General features: G+C 42.4%; 1 protein-coding gene across 4 annotated transcripts in view; it reads left to right on the forward strand.

The window, feature by feature from the left end:
• Positions 1-19,039, forward strand: part of TYK2 (tyrosine kinase 2) — a 48,195-nt gene that overhangs the window by 21,269 nt on the left and 7,887 nt on the right. For all 4 annotated transcript variants that reach the window (XM_033172819.1, XM_033172821.1, XM_033172820.1 and 1 more), the window contains exons 7-17: positions 1,362-1,550; positions 8,095-8,252; positions 8,353-8,470; positions 10,129-10,321; positions 12,024-12,130; positions 12,439-12,615; positions 13,941-14,028; positions 14,446-14,573; positions 15,305-15,440; positions 17,368-17,519; positions 18,762-18,912. In XM_033172819.1, coding sequence (XP_033028710.1) covers positions 1,362-1,550; positions 8,095-8,252; positions 8,353-8,470; positions 10,129-10,321; positions 12,024-12,130; positions 12,439-12,615; positions 13,941-14,028; positions 14,446-14,573; positions 15,305-15,440; positions 17,368-17,519; positions 18,762-18,912 — 1,597 coding nt within the window. The remainder of the gene's footprint in view (positions 1-1,361; positions 1,551-8,094; positions 8,253-8,352; positions 8,471-10,128; positions 10,322-12,023; positions 12,131-12,438; positions 12,616-13,940; positions 14,029-14,445; positions 14,574-15,304; positions 15,441-17,367; positions 17,520-18,761; positions 18,913-19,039) is intronic.

Below are 19,039 nucleotides of genomic sequence, written 5' to 3' on the forward strand. Positions count from 1 at the left end.
CACCTAGCTACGTGCATGCTGCTCCTCAGCAGTAGAACTTTAACAGCGGCCAAACAGATTCAGAAGCTGGGAAATATTCATCTTCTGGAAAATGCTGGTCAACGGTCACAGGAGCCAGCAGCAAGTACATTTGGCAAATAGCAGAGAGAAACAAGTTACACGGCTCACTTCAGCTAGCAGTTCTTTCATTAGCGTCAACACAGAAACACCCAAAGATTCATAAAGTATCATGAGCTGTTGCCCAAAGTGGCTAGCTCCTCCCATCCTGTCTATTTTCTATGTCTCCGACCTCTCCCTCTGCCTACGGTGAGTCCCAAGGGACCCTCTTTGTTTCTGCCAGGTTTTCTGTTCTGTTACATGGAGTAATTGTCTTGTTTTAGTGGTGAACAGTGGGTCTGGCAGGCTATCAAGGGACAAGCTGTCAGCAGGTGTTGATATTGCCTCTATTAGGCCTGATTCCTGTCCTTGCTCAGGGCTGGGGCTTCTGTGTGTTTCCTTCTGTTCCTCACCTTCCTGACTCCCAGTTTCCAGTGTTTCCCAGTCCTCTGGGGGTGTCCTGTTTCCCACCACCATAAACCTGAGTCCAAACTGTCCTCTCCTGCACTTTCCCTGGAAGCCTCTTGGGCAGGCAGTCTCCACCACTCCTCTTCTAGCCAGTCCCTGACATCAGCCCAACCTTGCATGTTCACTGGGTGTATAGCATGACCTAGTGCCCTAAAATCCTCAAAGCTCAGTAGTGGGATAATTGGTTGTCAGGGAACCACCAGGGGTCAGCAGAGAGCACAATGAGGGGGCGCGAGGGCTCTCGGATGCTTAGGTTACCAAGCACCGCCTGGAGGGTCCGAGCACGTCATGCAGCAGCAGCGAGCAGGAACAGGGCGGAGTGGTGGAGGGGCAATTCTAGAGAGCCCAAATGCCGCCTAAGCAGCCAGCTGAGCAGCTCGGGAACAGAGGGGGAGGTGGCAGCCCCGTCGCCTCAACAATGTAGGGGGCTCAAGCAGAAGGAAGAGAGGAGGAAATTTGGGGTGCAAAGCGCCACTTCCGGGATCTGAAAGTGACTGAATGGGTGTTAGAATCTTAGCTCTGACTAGTACATATCTGTATAATAAAGCAATGTAAATATACAGATCGGGAGTCGAGAGTTGTTACTCGTGGGAAGCACCACAACCCCCCTGACATTTGTTTTTCTCCCTCTTTCAACCCTGAAACTGCCTTTGGAGTGTAGACACTGCTACCTGTGTGTTGGTTGGTGGGGCAAAGGATCCAGACTTGCTCTTGCCGCAGTCAGGCTGCAGTGCTGGTTTGTATATTGATGTGACGGTCCTAGAGCTTGGGCTCTTAGCTCTGTCTTTCTTTTGCAGAGATTGGAAAGCCATCCCCATAGAGGTTATTTGGGAAAGAAGGCCAGGAATAAAGACCACAAGCAGCCTTACCAGCCAATGGAACGACGTGAATCCAAATGGGTACACTTCTGTGACTTCCAGGAGATCACACACATTGTTATCAAAGACTGCAGAGTCAGCATCCACCGTCAAGACAATAAGTGCCTGGTAGGTGGGAATGTGTCCCTCTGCTACTCACTTCGATTCCTTTACAATTACTTCTATGAACTGTTGGTGACTGACCAAGAACGAGGCCTTCGGGTCTTAGCAGATAGTTGAATTACGCCAATTCAGTGTTTAGCAGCTGTGGGAAAGGCAAATTCCATTACAGTGGACCCTCCGGATACGAACTTAATTCGTTCTGGGGGTCCGTACGTACCCCGAAAAGTCCGCAACATGAAGCGCTGCTTCTGCGCATGCACGTGACGCGAAAGAGCACTTCTGCACATGAGCACAGGGCGAAACCTGGAAGTATATATTTCCGGGTTTGCCGCATTTGCAACCCGAAAGCTACGTTACCCGAAGGTAAGGTAAGCTGAGGGTCCACTGTACTAGGGTTTGTTAGGAAAGGGGTTGAAAAATAAAACTTGCAATATCATGGTGCTTTTATACAAATCTGTGGTGCAACTTCACTTGTAATATTGTGTAAAGTTCTGGTTGCCTCACCTCGAAAGGGATTTGTCCGAGTTGGAAAAGGTTCAGAAAAGGGAATATCATTTTATTTCAAAAACAAAAGATACAGAATTGGAAATGCTCAAGAATTAGAGAAATTTACCAGACGTTACCCAAAAGAACTGGGACTGGAAGGAAAGAAGAAAAAGGGAGAAACAGAAGAAGCATCAGGAGGAGAGATAGATAGAAGAGAAGAAGGAGAAGAAGAGGACGTAGAGGAGGGAGAAGAAGAAGAAGGAGAAGAAGAGGAAGAGGCAACACAGAAAGAAATTACAGAACGATAGGGAGAAAAGGAGAAGAAAAGGATACAGTAATTTGATCGAACCTGTTTTAAAATTGACCAGAATATGACCTTGAGAATACAATCATGGAACATAAATGGCTTAAACAATAAAAGGAAGAGAAATAAAGTACAACATGTTTTGATGAAACAAAAGTTAGATGTCATTTGTTTACAAGAGACACATGTCGCAAAAAAACACAAAAATTTTTTGATAAATAAGAAATTGGGAGAAGAATTTATAGCTGCAGATGTTACAAAAAAAGAGGTGTGATAATTTATATCAAGAGTAAATTCGAACCAAAACTGATTTTTAAAGATGAAGAGGGAAGAGTAATAATCACACAGATGACATTTCAAGGCGAAAAATTGCTAATAGTGGGGATTTATGCCCCAAATGGTAAAAAGACAGAGTTTTTCAGAACATTAGAAGAAATACTATTCGAATATATGGATCAGAGGATAATCATAATGGGAGATCTGAATGGAGTGGTAAACCCAACGATAGACAGGTCGGCAAGGAAAGGGAACTCGGCACAAGGGAAATTACCTAAAACATTCTTCGCATTAAGAGATAACTTAGAACTTGTAGATACTTGGAGACATAAACACCCTATCATAAAACAATTTACACACTACTCAGAGCCAAATAGAAGCTCAGGGAGAATAGATTATATATGGACATCTCAAGAGATAGCTGATAGGGTGAACAAAGTTGAAATTCTTCCAAGAACACTATCTGACCACAACCCGATATATCTGGAAATTAAAGGAGAGAGAGTGCAAACAAGATGGAGGATGAATGAAAGTCTATTCAATGATCAGGAAATAGTGGAAAAAACAAGAAAATCATTAAAAGAATATTTTGAACTGAATTTGGATAAAGGAACAGATATAAACATAGTGTGGGATGCAAGTAAAGCAGTCCTTAGGGGCTTCTTGATCTTGCAAAATAACATAAAAAAGAAGGAAAGAGAAAAGAAAAAAGAGGAAATAGAGAAAATGTTATTAGAAAAAGAAAAACAGTTAAACAATAACCCCGAAGATAGAGAGCTAAAACAAAGCATCAAAATATTACAAACACAATATTCAATGTTAGTGACCCAAGAAATCGAATGGAAGATGAAATGGAATAAACAAAAAAACTTTGAATACGCTAACAAAACAGGCAAACTGCTAGCGTGGCAGTTAAAAAAGAGACAGAGACAAAATACAATAAATAAAATCAGGAAAGATGATAAAATAACAGAAAAAAGAAAAGATATAGAAGAAGCATTTTTAAATTACTATTCTGGCTTATATCAGAAAGGGCAAGAGGAGGAGGAAAAGATGAGTATATACATAAATAACCAGAATGTGAAGAAGATTACAAAGGAAGATCAAGAATTTCTGAATACACCAATTTCATCCTCAGAGTTACAGCAGGCAATCCAAGATTTAAAAATAGGGAAAGCCCCGGGTCCAGATGGACTGACGGCAAGGTATTATAAAGATTTGACAGCCCAGCTAAGCCCAACATTACTGGAAGTTATGAATAACATATTAAGGAAAGGACAAATTCCAAATTCTTGGAAAGAAGCGTATATTACATTGATTGCAAAACAAGATACGGACTTACTTGATGTTAAAAACTACCGCCCAATTTCTCTGTTAAATCTAGATTATAAGCTCTTTACAAACATCTTGGCCAATAGGTTAAAAACAGTGGTAAACAAAGTAATACATAAAGACCAAACAGGTTTCCTACCGGGGCGACAAATGAAAGAAAATATCAGAACCATAGTAGACATAATTGAGTATCTAGAAATGAAAATAAATAAAAAAGCTGCTTTAATCTTCATAGACGCCGAAAAGGCATTTGATAACGTGTCGTGGATATTCATGGAGAAGACCTTGGAGAAGATGGAAATCAGAGGGAACTTTCTGAGAGGAATTAGTGCAATATATAGTGAGCAAAAAGCAAAACTAATTATTAACAATGCACTATCAAAGACATTCAATATCACAAAGGGCACCAGGCAGGGGTGCCCACTCTCACCACTTCTGTTTATTATGGTTCTAGAAGTATTAGCAAACAAAATAAGAGATACCGACACAATTAAAGGTATCAAGGTGGGAAAGAAAGAGTTTAAAATCAAAGCGTTTGCTGATGACCTGGTAATCACATTGGAGGAACCTCAAGAGAGCATTATAGAAATGTTGGAAAAAATAGAGGAATTTGGAGAATTGGCAGGATTTAAATTGAACAAAAGAAAAACAAAAATGCTGGTTAAAAATATGAATAGAACTGAAAGTGAGGAGCTAGAAAAAAAATTTGGGCTGTCAGTGGTTAAACAGATAAAATATCTTGGTATTAATCTAACAGCGAAAAACATAAATTTATTTAATGATAATTACTTACCAATCTGGAAAGAAATTAAAAAAGATATAGAGGTGTGGGGAAGATTGAACTTGTCACTTTGGGGAAGAATCTCAGCTATCAAAATGAGTGTGTTACCCAGACTATTGTTTTTCTTTCAAATGATACCAGTAATTAAAGGCACAAAAATCTTCAAAGAATGGCAAAAAACACTATCCACATTTATATGGCAAGGAAAACGGCCTAGGATAAAACAAAAAATATTAGTAGACAGGAGAGAAAGAGGAGGCTTTGGATTACCAGACCTGAAAATATATTACGAAGCCTCATGCCTAATATGGGTGAGAGAATGGATCTTGCTGGAAAATACAGACATATTGGACCTGGAAGGGTTTAACAACAGGTTTGGGTGGCATGCGTATCTGTGGAGGGAAAAAGTTAAAGTTCATAAAGATTTCCTAACACATGTATTTAAAAAATCCTTGTACGAAGTCTGGGAAAGATATAAAAACTTATTAGAAAGGAAGACGCCAAAATGGTTATCCCCAACAGAGATCCTGACAGTAAAAAAAGTAAATATGGCAGGGATCTGGATTACATATGAAGATCTATTGGTAGATTCAGATAAAGGATGGAAGTTAAAACCTTATGAGGCCGTAATGGATAAAATGACTGGATGGATACAATATCATCAAGTGAATGAAATATTTAAGGAGGACAAAAGAAAAGGCGGCTTTGAAAAAAGCAAATCTAAATTTCAAATGGAGATTGTGGAAGGGAAAGGGAAATTGCTGACCAAAATGTATGACTACTTATTAGAGTGGTACACAAAGGATGAACTTGTGAAAGAGGCCATGATAAAATGGGCGGTGGATTTGGGGTATAACATTCAGTATGATAGATGGCAGAAATTATGGAATCATACCATTAAATTTACGGCATGTACAGTATTAAAAGAGAATTTGATGAAAATGTTATACCGCTGGTACATAACCCCAACCAAATTAGCCAAAATGTATAGAACAGGAAATAAGAAATGTTGGAAGTGTAAGATGAAAGATGGGGACTTCTTCCATATGTGGTGGGGGTGTGAGAAAGTAAAGCAATACTGGGAAGCAATATATAATGAGCTAAAAAAGATGTTGCAATATACCTTTCACAAAATACCCGAAGCCTTTTTATTAGGATTAATGGGAAGTGACATCATAAAGAATGACCAAAAGATATTCCTTTATGCTACTACGGCGGCGAGAATTTTGCTGGCCCAAAAATGGAAAACGCCGGACTTACCTACAATTGAAGAGTGGCGAAACAAATTATTAGAATACTTGGAATTAGCTAGACTAACAGGAAGGATAAGAAACCAGAGAGACCAAAAGGTCACAACAGATTGGAGTAAATTTATTGAGTATTTAAAAAAGTCTGGTAACAAAACGATAACACCAACAGGATTTAACAAAATACTTGCAATGTGAAAATATTCGATAACAGATGTAGATAAGAACAAATTAAGAATGTACATATGGGGAATGAACAATAATTAAAGCGAGAGAATGAGGAGAAGACTGAAAACCAGGGATGGAAGGGAGGGAAGTCACAATACTCGGCAGAGTATAGGGATACATAAAGAAAATATTTGAATACATAATTGTTTGCAATAAGTCATGGAATTATGTTTAATTTTATGTGAATTCGTTGATGTAATTAATAAAAGCAATAAAAACTTTGGAAAAAAAAATGATCAAGGTATGAAAAAAGCAGATAAGGAGAAATTTTTCTCCTTCTTTCATAGCACTAGAACTCAGGGACATCGAATGAAGCTAACTGTTGGAAGATTGAGGACAGATGAAAGTAGTTCTTCTTACAGTGCATAAAGAGGATCAGACAAATTCTTGGAGGATAAGGTTGTCAGGGACTACAAGCCACAGTGGTTATGTTATACCCCCCAGCATGTTTCTAAATACCAGTGGCTTGGAATCACGTGCTTTTGTGCTCATGTCCTGTTTGTGGGCTTCCCATAGACATCTGGTTGGCCACTATGAGATCAGACTACAAATGCTATGCATATGGAATCTCAAAGGTGAATATTCTGGGCTGCTAGGCTAGAACTAGACATTAGGGATATACACACATTTGGTTCGCTTCCCCCATGTCCTGGTGTCACAACAGTATATTTATTCATAAAATTTATACACTACTTGATTGTAAAAAAAAAAAATCAAAGTAATTTACAGTGGTACCTTGGTTGTCGAACTTAATCCATTCCAGGAGTCTGATTGGCTGCAGGAGCTTCCTGCAGTCAACGGAAGCTGTGGAAGCTGCATTGGATGTTCAACTTCCAAAAAACATTCGCAAACTGGAACACTCACTTCCAGGTTTGCGGCTTTCGGGAGCCGATTTGTTCAGGAGCCAAGCCGTTCGAGAACCAAGGTACCACTGTACAAAAAAGACAATAAAATTACCACAAATAAAAATTAGCAATAATTTAATACTTTTTGAAAAGTTAAAACAATAATAGCCTAAAACCAGATTAAAACACACAGCAACTTTCTAAACTTGCAAATGCCAAAAAAGTACAGTGAAGGCACCTGCAAATGTGAAGCGGGTATGATGTGGTACCTGAAACAGTGCCAATGCCACAGATCAGAGTAGCTGAGTAGGCACATATGGCATAAGGCCGTTCGAGAACCAAGGTACCACTGTACAAAAAAGACAATAAAATTACCACAAATAAAAATTAGCAACAATTTAATACTTTTGAAAAGTTAAAACAATAATAGCCTAAAACCGGATCATAGGATTGCCATCTTTCTCCAATGGAAAATTCCCCCAGAGCATTCAGGAACATAATAGGTTCCATCAGTTTCTGAGGGCGGGTTATCCAAATGGGCCCACCACGCTTACATGTGATGGATGGGTCTGTTCAGTGTTGCCTTGTGTGGCTGATCTGCAGCTTTTAGAGACCCTTTTAGAAACAACAAGTTCAGCTGGGTAGGTTGATTACCTCTGTTCAGTTGTAGAGCACCTTCTTTGCATGCAGAAGGTCCCAGGTTCAGTGTCCAGCAACTCCAGGAAGGATTGGTGGAGACTCTTGTCTGACAACCTAGAGAGCTGCTTGCCAGTCAGTGCATTCTACGGAATGCAATTTAGAAGAAGAAGAAAATAGAAATAAAATTTAAAAACCATACAGCATTTAGCACAGCACATTGCTATTGCTACAACAGGCAGTAAAATCATTAAGTGGTCTTTCAAGACCATCAGCAATTTTCAGGTGGTACATGGAAAAAACAGTCTGGAAAACACTGGCTTAAAGCACTGTAGCTTCCCAAGGGCCTTCAGCCCAGCATTGTGGCCCAGGACTAATGCTTAATGACTGTGCTTTCAAAAAAATTTCTATCTAGGATCTGACTCTTTCATCCTACGAAGCTGCCCTCTCCTTGATTTCACTGGTGGATGGTTATTTCAGATTGACGGCTGACTCTAACCATTACCTGTGTCATGAAGTAGCCCCGCCACGGTTGGTAATGAGCATTCAGAATGGTATCCACGGACCCATGCAGTAAGTGATCTCTGCTTAAGCCATTCAACGTTTTCTTCTCAGAACTTGGTTTGGGACAGGGGTCTCCACAGGCCATGTCTAAAATGTTTTCTTTTCCTAGTGAGGAATTTATTATGGCTAAACTGAAGCGAGAAGAACAGGAGGATGGCCTGTACGTCCTTCGCTGGAGCGTCCTTGATTATAATAGATTGATCTTGTCGGTATTGAGGAGAAGCCAGGTGAGATTTGTAGGAGTGGTTGTGGCCTGTTCTAATTCTATTGTTGTTTAATCATTTAGTCATGTCCGACTCTTCGTGACCCCATGGACCAGAGCACGCCAGGCACTCCTGTCTTCCACTGCCTCCCACATTTGGGTCAAACTCATGTTAGTAGCTTCGAGAACACTGTCCAACCATCTCGTCCTCTGTCGTCCCCTTCTCCTTGTGTCCTCAATGTTTCCCAGCATCAGGGTCTTTTCTAGGGAGTCTTCTCATGAGGTGGCCAAAGTATTGGAGCCTCAGCTTCAGGATCTGTCCTTCCAGTGAGCACTCGGGGCTGATTTCCTTAAGAATGGATAGGTTTGATCTTCTTGCAGTCCATGGGACTCTCAAGAGTCTCCTCCAGGGTTGTGTAAAGCAACTTCTTCCCCCCCCCCTTCCCCTGTGCACCCCTTAAATAGTTTCTGAGTTTCCTCTGAACCCTCCAGAGCAGATCTGGATACAGAGCAGGGAGAGGAGAGGCAGGGAAGTTGTTTCACTTGCACATTTATTTTGTTGACTACAGCCCTTGTCCTTGATGCTTTGTGAATGAGCCTTTTCCAAGTATGAGTATGTAGCTCTTGATTCTGAGCAGGGTGATCAAAGGCTTGGTGCGCCTTTATGTTCAATCTGTGCTAGGCTACTGGCAGTATATTGTCCAACCAATTTCATACAAAGAAATAAAGATAACGGAAAGCCACTGGGGAAGTAGGACTGAGGTTCTTGTGTCTGGTGTACGTCCATAAAATGGAATTGAGAAGATGAAAAATGAAAGCCGATAAGCAGCTGTAAGCCATAGTTGCTCAGATTGGTTTTGTGTGATATCTGCATTGATTCACAGAGTACGCTTTATGGTTGCATTAATAAGTCAACTAAGAATGCTGACTCTAGTTTCCCACAATATAAATATGTTAGTCACTTTGTTTCCAAAAGGGTTTGGAGGCAGTTGTTGGGAAACTCTGTAACATACCCATGGCTCACCCCTTTGGGACCATTCTTATTTACTGCGGGCAAACACCAGAGTTGTTATTTGCAAACATCAGTTAGCACTTTTAATGAACTCTTAAGATCATTAATGCAATAGAATTAGCAGTTCTTTTAACAAATTATAGTACTTTGTTATAATACAGTCTGTACATTATTATATTTGATATAAGGCAAACTGAAAAGCATTAAAAATATATTGGGTTTGATCCGGAGTTAAGCACGTGTAACAGGTGTAGCTGACTTTTGTGACTGCCTCCTCCCCAGTGCATCCTACCAAAAATGCTCCTTAGAAGGTCAAGGGACCCTGCTGAATGGGGTGGGTTCATAGCAAGGGGTTTAAGAAGGAGGTGAGAGATCCCCGGAAATCGGGTAGATGCAGCTTTTGCATCTGGAGGCTGTGCTTATAGAAAGTGATTTGGTCTGAAACAGCTGTGCTCATGCTTTTCACGAAGATTGAAGGAGTAAGAAGCATGTTCCTGTGGTCTGCTGACTTCCGATAATTGAGACAAATAGAGGAGTGTAAAGTTTGAAATGCCTGTGAGTGGGACAGGCATTTGTGTTTCATGGTCTGCATATTTCAAGCAATACTGCTGGCTGGGCATGTAGGCTAGTGTCCAGCTCTTACTCTTTCTCATGCTTCTTGTTTGCCACAGTCCTTCCAGAGCCAGGATACCACAAGCTGCAGACAGTTCCGAATCCAGAAGAAGGGGAATTCCTTTGTGCTAGAAGGCTGGGAGCAAGTGTTTCCAAGCATCCAAGAATTGATGAATGCTCTCAAAGGCTGTACTCTGAGATCTGGAAATGAGATCTTCATTTTACGGAGGGGGTCTCTCCCAAAGCCAGGAGGTATAAGCCAAGAATTGTAAATACTGTTCCTTTTACAGTGACCTAGTGATATTCTCCCAAAGATAATCTGGCTACATGAATATACTGCAGTATAGAAAGAGAAGAAGTGAATCTGCTACACAGCATAGGGCCTTTTTCTTACCACAAGACCTGTAATTGTTTAGCATTTTGCTGCATATCCAGCAGTTCAGAGGATTCAGATGTTGGTCCAAGGCATAATTACTGCTGAAGTTGCAGCTTTTTAAAACCACAGTCATGGATAATGTAGACCAGACTTTAAACAGGAGTATGTGGCCACATTAACATGGGGGCTTCTGGGTACTTAACCAGAATTAAGCACTATCTACACTGAGAGTGGGACGCAGATGGCACTGTGGTCTAAACCACAGAGCCTAGGACTTGCTGATCAGAAGGTCAGCGGTTCGAATCCCCGTGACGGGTTGAGCTCCCGTTGCTCGCTCCCTGCTCCTGCCAACCTAGCAGTTCAAAAGCGCGTCAAAGTGCAAGTAATTAAATAGGTACTGCTCGGGCGGGAAGGTAAACGGCATTTCCATGCACTGCTCTGGTTCACCAGAAGCGGCTTAGTCATGCTGTACGCCAGCTCCCTCGGCCAGTAAAGCGAGATGAGTGCTGCAACCCCAGAGTTGTTCACGACTGGACCTAACAGTCAGGGGTCCCTTTACCTTTACATTGAGAGTACTATTGGATATCAGGGGAAGCAGCAACCCTAATCTGCATTTTTTACCGTAGGTTAAGAATAAACTTGGACTTCCAATATACTTCACTTGCCTGATCTAGGTATAAAATCAACATTTGTAATTGAAAGAACTAGCAACCACAAACCTTGGACTTGTGTTCTTCTCCAACTCTTAACAGAAGAATAGCTAAAGCTTATAGTCAGGGTTTCATGTTGATATGTTTTAGTTGCATTTTCTCATTTCACACAAATACAGGAAACTCTGGTTTGTACAAACTATAGCTAGTGAAGAAACTGGGATATGAAACTAGGATTAACCTGTGGTTTAATACCATGGTTTCTTAACTATGGTTTTAATAGACCACAGTTTTCTGTATAGAGAGGAAACCGAGGCTTGTTTTTATGTCTGAATCAGGCCACTGTGTGAGAACATATCCAGGATAGCCCCTATTCTTTCTTGCCATGTTGTTTTCTAGAAGTAAAACCTCTCTGTTAGTTGTGTGAATACTTACCTCTTATTTCATGAGCAAGAATCACCTGAGCTTTTCAGGTTCTTCACTTTAGCACCATCTCTTCCAGGGCACTCTGTTTGGGCTAGCTTTAAGAAACCCTAAGAAATTCCATCAGCAGGGTTAAAGAGGGCTTCTGCTTGTGCAATCTGGCTTCCTCTCCCCCTTCCCAACTCCTGAAATTGACTCTGGGTGGTGGCAGGAGAACCCTCAGAACAGCACGCAGTGAAAGAGAGGGCATCTGGCAGGCTGCAGTGCTTCTGCAGTGGAACATTAAACTCAGGGAATTCCTTAAATTAAAACCTCTTAACTCTCATTGGGTTGCAGCACGCAGTTAGTGATTATTATACCCTCCCATATACAAGTTTCTGTTTGTGAACAAAGTTGTGAAATACTTTCTTAGAAATGGTCTGCTTTTCTGTTCTGTTCTTTTTTGTTGTTGTTTTTTAGTGTGCTTTTGTAGATCTGATCTTTGGGAATAATCTCTCTTCTACAGAGATCTCAGACCTGCTGATCACACGAAAAGTGAAGGACAACACCCGACAGATTCTAAACTTAACACAGCTGAGCTTCCATCAGATCCGAAAGAATGAGATCACCCAGGTCAGCACTGTTGTCTTGTGACTTTTGGGGGGGATGAAGGATTAGGATTATAAAGGTGTATCAACCTGGAAAGGACCTAACATTCTCTTTTCGTGCAAGGAATTTTAATCCCAAGTCTTCTGACCATGCAGTATGCTAATTTTGATGTAATGCCAAACTAAGGCTTAGGAACCTATTGGACAAGTGGCTTAGATGTTGCTTATGTCTCTAGTCTCATGGCTTCCAGTATGAGTTTTATGCCTTCCAGGAAAGGTGGCATACAAATAAAATGATGATGATAACACATCCATGTCTTAAATCTCCTTCAGAGAGCTCACCTAGGACAAGGGACGTGTACCAACATTTATGATGGAGTGCTGCATGTATGCGGTGCAGCTAATGGTGATGACGAGGCGGAGTACTACTCTACCGAGCAGAACAACAACAATCGTGACATGCATGTAGTACTCAAAGTGCTTGACCCTAGCCACAGGGACATTGTCCTGGTGAGTTGTTATTGGCAGCTGTCTTTCTCAAGAGGCAGTGGAGTGTGCCTGCGGGCGGGGGAAGAAATCAAACTGCTGCATTAGTAGCACTGAAGTTACCTCCCCGAGGCGGAAGCCTGGGCAGTGTGTATGGGGGTCCTGGGCTGCCCAGACAACAAGACCTCAACCTCACTGATCTGGTCTAAAGGAAAGCAGAGCAATGCATTTGGCACCAGCTTGGCTGCAGGAGTTGCCAGAAGGAGCCGTACAAGGCGCCATCCAACTGTCTTAGGGACTCCATTCTTGATTTGAGAAGGGTTTACTCCAGGCTTCTTCAACCTCAGCCCTCCAGATGTTTTTGGCCTACAACTCCCATGATCCCTAGCTAGCAGGACCAGTGGTCAGGGATGATGGAAATTGCAGTCTCAAAACATCTGGAGGGCCAAGGTTGAGGAAGCCTGGTTTACTCCTTAGCATTTTCTTCTTCCGAAGATGTCCTGCAAGGCAGTGGAGTTTTAGGATCAGAGTTTTCCTGCTCCTAGATGTGCTACCTTCCCAGGTTGACAAGCCCCATCTGTGCAGAAGCCATCTTTTTGACCATTGGACCCACGTTGCTCTTGTTCACTCAATCCACCGGAGCCTGTCTTTACATTCAGGAGAAGTTCCTAACTCGCCAAGGGTTAGAGACCCATCGGCTATCCTCACCTGGTTTAGCTGGCCAGTCAAAGCCGTTCCCAGAGTGTGGCTGCTGTCGCATGCTGACAGCTTCTAGGAGCCACAGGTGAGAGCTGAGTGTAGGGTGGGGACCAAAGGTGGACAAACTACTCCAGAAAGAGCACAACATGTCCCCCATCAGAGATACAACCCCTCCCCGTACACCCCATACATCCCTTTGTAATAAGCAAATTGGAAAGAGAAAGTGAGTAGGCATCTTAAAACAGTAGCAGGCGAGCCAATAAGCATCCTAGCTGTCTTCTTGTATGGAGTGTGTCTACCTGTATGGAGTGGGAAGGGGAAGCTCTAGGGGGTTAATGGCAGGAGGGTTGGCGAGTGGAGCAAATGGGTTCATCTCCCAGTTTGTCTATATTGTCATTTGGATAATGAACTCTTAGGAGAAAACATGGGAGATGGGTGAAGTTTATTTGTCTTGATGGCAAATGTAAATGACAGATAAGAAATTAACTGCACGACACTGGAAAAGGTAGCAAGAGCTGCAGAATTGTTATTGGTCTGGGAATCCAATCAGTAGTTGCTGGAATTCTGGTCCTGTGCTAGGATTGAAGTGCCCCAGTTACGTTCCTTGGATAACAACTCTCATGTGATGGCCTCCCTTCTGTCCTCTGCAGGCATTCTTTGAAACAGCCAGTCTGATGAGCCAGGTCTCCCACATCCACTTGGCTTTTGTGCACGGGGTTTGTGTAAGGGGCTTAGAGAGTGAGTATGAACTGCTTTCTGTTGCATGGCTTCTCCCTGTATAGCTCACTGAGATGTAATTGTCTTGTGTTCTCAGCTGCCCTACATGTTTCACTATTTTATTCTTATGGTCCTGCAGGTTTTTTATTATTTGAGAAATACCATGTGTTTCATTTTGTATTTGGGGAAACAGTGTCAGACTGCCACCCACTTATCCATGTTTAATCATGTCTTGACAGATTACTTTGGAAGACAGTTGCCTTCCATTTTAAGCCTGTGGTGCATCTTCCCTCTGTGGTTGTCTTAGATCTATGACAGCAACCAAAATAGCCCTCCATTCATGTTCTTCAGCCAATATGTTACCCACAGCTGAGAAGCAGGAATACTAAACCTATATTGTTTTTGGATTATCACATTCTTTCCTTTTCCTGCTTTCAGATATAATGGTGGAAGAGTACATTGAGCATGGGCCCCTGGATGTCTTCTTGCGGAAAAACAAAGGGCGGATAACAGTGGGCTGGAAATTCACTGTTGCTGCACAGTTAGCAAGTGCCTTGAGTTACTTGGTAAGTCTCCTTAGAAGGGTTTGGAGCCGACCTTCTGGAAGTGTCAGATCTTCACTATAGGTGTATACCACCTTATACCATGTCAGTTGCCAGGGCTTCCCCCTGATGCAGGGATGTGGAGTCTTGATGAGAGTGTTGCTTAGACTGTGTTCCTTCCCTTACCTCCCAGAACTTCACTTCTCTTGGGGAGAATAATCTAAACCCACCTTGTAAATTATTACATTGGAAACCACCTTGCTTGGGAGAAGCAAGAGGGGCAGAACTGTACACTAGGGTTTATCTTAGAATCCCACAACCAGATTGATAAGGATAACAGAACAGGAGATGGTTATCCATTGTCGAATCATTTGGGGCTTGTCAGCTTTTGGGATCCTGCTTTGAAGCAAGAATTCAGAGTTTCATGCTTTTTGACCCCTTCTGAGCCTGTGATTCTCAGGCTTGAAGTGCCTGAATCAGCCAGAGGCAGCAGCACTTGCAGTTCAAGGTTGCTTTCCCTAATATTTAGGCAGGGCAGGGGCGGCAGCATATAGACATGGACAGTAGGCCAGTTGTTTAGAAGAACTTTTAAGGTTTGGCAAGGAGCTGACTACTAAACCAGTAAGCTTTCTGCTTTTTGCTTAGTGATCCCCTCGGGGAAACGGAGGCACAATGGATCAACGGCCAAGTTGCAAGTAGGCATGCTAAAGAGACAGGGCTTCTCACACACCACCTTTCTGCATTTATTTGAACAGGAAGGCAAAAACCTGGTGCATGGCAGCGTATGTGCCAAGAACATCCTGTTGGCCAGGAAAGGTTTGGAAGATGGCTTGATGCCCTTCATTAAGCTCAGCGACCCTGGAGTCAGTTTTGCTGTGCTCTCCCAAGAAGGTAGGCCCTCCCCTTCAGCGGGCTTTTTCCCTTTTCACATTTGCTTTCACTGGAGGTGCATGGTTTTGGGGTTGAGCAGAGGGAATTAATTTGGACAACAGTGTCCCTGTTTGCATATTACAGGAGGTAGGTAATGGTGTATAGTTTGCTGGGAGTGAGCATTGTGCTTGACACCATTCCCTGGCAGCAGCTCTGCATCCCATCTCCGAAAGCAGCTTCTTCAGAAGCAGGTGTGGGTGGGTGTTTAAAGAAAGGGAATGACTGCCTGCCTGTGACCTGCTGCCAGTGTAGGGCAGCTGCACTTGCGAGTATTACGCCACATCTCTTGCTAACCATTTACTCATTTCATTTATAAAACTTCAAACTCACTGTATATCATTCAGCCCACAACTTGCACACATTTCACTTGTGCTGATTCAGATTTACTCATGCCATTTTCTTTAAAAAGTAAAAAGTGGGTTCCGAGAAAATTGAATTTGGGACTCCCACCTTCCATTGAACCCAATGGAATTTGACTATATACAATTTTGGCTTTAGGCGCAATCCCTGCAACACAACCCCCGTGTAAGTTGCAGGCTTACTGTGTTACTCAAATATGACGAAAAACAATATAGAGAGCATAAAAGCCAGTGGCAGCATGATTCACTCTTTTTTTTTGCAGCATTGTTTCTAATATGTGAGGAATCTGCCCACCTTTTATTGGTCTATTCAACTTCTTCAGCTCCCTTTGAAGTGTCCTAAGTACCATATTGACCTGAATGTAAGCCTCAACTTTCCCCCCAAATTCTGACTGTGAAAAGTTAAAGTGCAGCTTATATTCACGACCTTACAGTATGCAGCCAGGAGCACAGGGCAAACAGTTCTAGGAGTGTGGCAAAGCGGTGCACGGCTCGTGCATAGTCCCCCGTCCTTCCCACAAGGCCGGGAAGGGAGAGAGCGAGGAAGGGGAAAGGCCACCGGCAATGCAATGCGGCTCCCCCTCCCAAGTATGCAGCCAGGAGCAGTGAGGAATGGAGCAGCTTATATTCAGGTATTCCCCCCAAATTTTTTTTTTAAAGGTGTGGCTTATATTCAGGTGCGGCATATATTTGGGTCAATACGGTAATAGTCTGCAGAGCCCCCCTTAATAGGTGGGGAAAGCATCCAAGAGAAATTCCATAAAAAGATGTTTGCTTGGCTTTGTCAGAACTGAGAGTATGTAACTGAGTTGTGTCTTGTAGCAACCAAAACAAGCATCCAGTTAAGACTCTTAACTGGAGAAGAATACCTCTGTACTGAAGGAGCAGATTCCTCTAAGGCAGAGGCTTCCTGCACTGACCCAGACTTCCCCAACCTTTGGTCCACAAGGGTTGTTGCACTACAACCCCTCTCTTCCCAGACCAATGGCTTCAGATGATTGGGGAAGACTGTGCTTATCCCATACTTGTGAAACCTCCATATCTTTGGAAAGATAATTGCATGAGTCAAGTGGCTATATGTACAGGCCTTCATGTGGATTGTGCACACTGCACTTTACATCCTATGGCAATCCACATGAACACTGCCTAGGTGAGTGTCTGAGTGACCTTTCTATCATACCTTCAGCAAAAGTAGGACTAGCATTAAATATGTCAAATATTGCCTGCTACAGTGGTACTTCGGTTTTCGAGCGTCTCGTAAGCTGAACGTTTTGGTTTTCAAATGCCGAAAACCTGGAAGTAATTGCTACCGTTTTCGAACACGCCTTGAAAGTCGAATGGCTTCTGCTGCGTGTTTTTCAATTTTTCCAATTGAACTTGCAGCCAGCCCTTTGTGCCTCAGTTTTCAAACATTTTGGAAGTCGGGCGGTCTTCCAGAATGAATTACGTTCAAGAACCTAGGTACCACTGTATTTGTATGTATGTTATCCATTGGGTGATTTCTAACTCTTGACTTTCCTCCTTGCAAGAGCGAGTTGACAGGATCCCATGGATTGCTCCAGAGTGTGTGAAAGATGTAAACAACCTCAGTACAGCAGCTGACAAGTGGAGCTTTGGTACCACACTGCTGGAGATATGCTTTGATGCGGATGTGCCACTGAAAGAACGTACCCCCTCTGAGGTAGCATCTGCCGCTGCTCTCTTTTTTGCTCTTTTAGGACCTCCTCCATCTTTTTATTATTTTAATATTCTTTATTGAGTTTTTACATTGATTATTTGTATACATACTCCATTCATTCTTCAAAATATGTTATCTTATACACAGGTCTAAACCAAAATAAATCAATATTTCTTTGCATGTGACTTCCCTCCACTTCATTGCGGCTCCTTACTTCTTCCTTCTATTTTTAATTGTGTTGTTTTTTCCTTATTTCACTTCTCTTACATAATATATGTTATCTATCTGTAATTTACTTTGCAAAATTTAGTCGAAACAGATCAAAGATTTAGTTTGAGAACAATGTTTTTCCAGGTACTCTTTAAAACAGTAGGACCTCCTCTATCTTGCCCGCAGGACTTTGACAGGGTGCCTGCAGAGAGTAGCTAACCTATTCCAGAGCATCATCAAATTCTGGGATGTATCTACTGGGCAGGATCTGAGCTGTAACTTCCATAGGAATGTTGTGCCAGTTTGTTGTTGGGCTTGGCTTGCCCAGCTTACAGATGCATAACTTGGGGGGAGATCTTGATTTCTACACCCAAATGCAAAGCATATTCTGTGAGCAAAGTGCACACACTGAATTATTTAGCTCATAGCTGAGCTGTGAGCCAAGAAGGTTCCCAGCTGTGAATTTGCCAAGTGGCTTGAGGCAAGCTGTTGTTCTTCCATCCTAATCAGCAATAGGGCGATAGTAATACCTTACAAGATTGCTGTGAGGATTAAAGTGCTTTACATACAAATGACACTCTTTAATTGTGCAGTCCTGTGCATGTATGCTCAGAGATTAGTTCCATTTAATTTCATGGCGCTTACTTTCAAGTAAGTGGTTAAAGGATTGCATAAATGCTAAGTAATATTGGGTAGAGAAATCTAAAATTGCTGAATTGACATTTTGTTTTGCAGTTGTAAACTTAGTTGGGAGGTGTGTGGCTTTTTATTATTATTTTCCATAACCTGCTCAGGGTGGGGGTTGGTCAGGAACTAGAATAATGGAAAATGATGGAGGACTAGTATGCCTAGAGCAATTTTCATGGTCATAGAAAGCAAGTTAATGGAACACAGCTATGCTCTTGGAGACTTAGGTTCACATGTCCCATTTTGGACATATTTGTATGACCCAGAAATGCAAGCATTTTCAACTTGTAAGCCTGGTGTTGCTTTGCAACAGACACCTTTAATTCATAAATGTGGTCCTTTTTGCAGAAAGAGCGTTTTTATGAGAAGAAACATCGCCTTCCAGAACCATCTTTCAAAGAACTTGCTACCTTAATCAGCCAGTGCCTGAACTATGCTCCTGGGGAACGGCCTTCCTTTCGGACCATCTTACGAGACCTTACACAACTGCAGCCACATAGTAAGGATTCCAGAGGGCTCTAGGATGCTGAAAGAGCAGCTTTCAGACATCTGAAATAGTGTGTCCTTTGCCCCACCCCTCTCCCTGAGAGTTTCACAGTGCCATAGAAGGGGTTGTCTGCAAACTG

This window comes from Lacerta agilis, chromosome 16 (assembly GCF_009819535.1).
Source record: "Lacerta agilis isolate rLacAgi1 chromosome 16, rLacAgi1.pri, whole genome shotgun sequence".
Lineage (NCBI taxonomy): Eukaryota > Metazoa > Chordata > Lepidosauria > Squamata > Lacertidae > Lacerta > Lacerta agilis.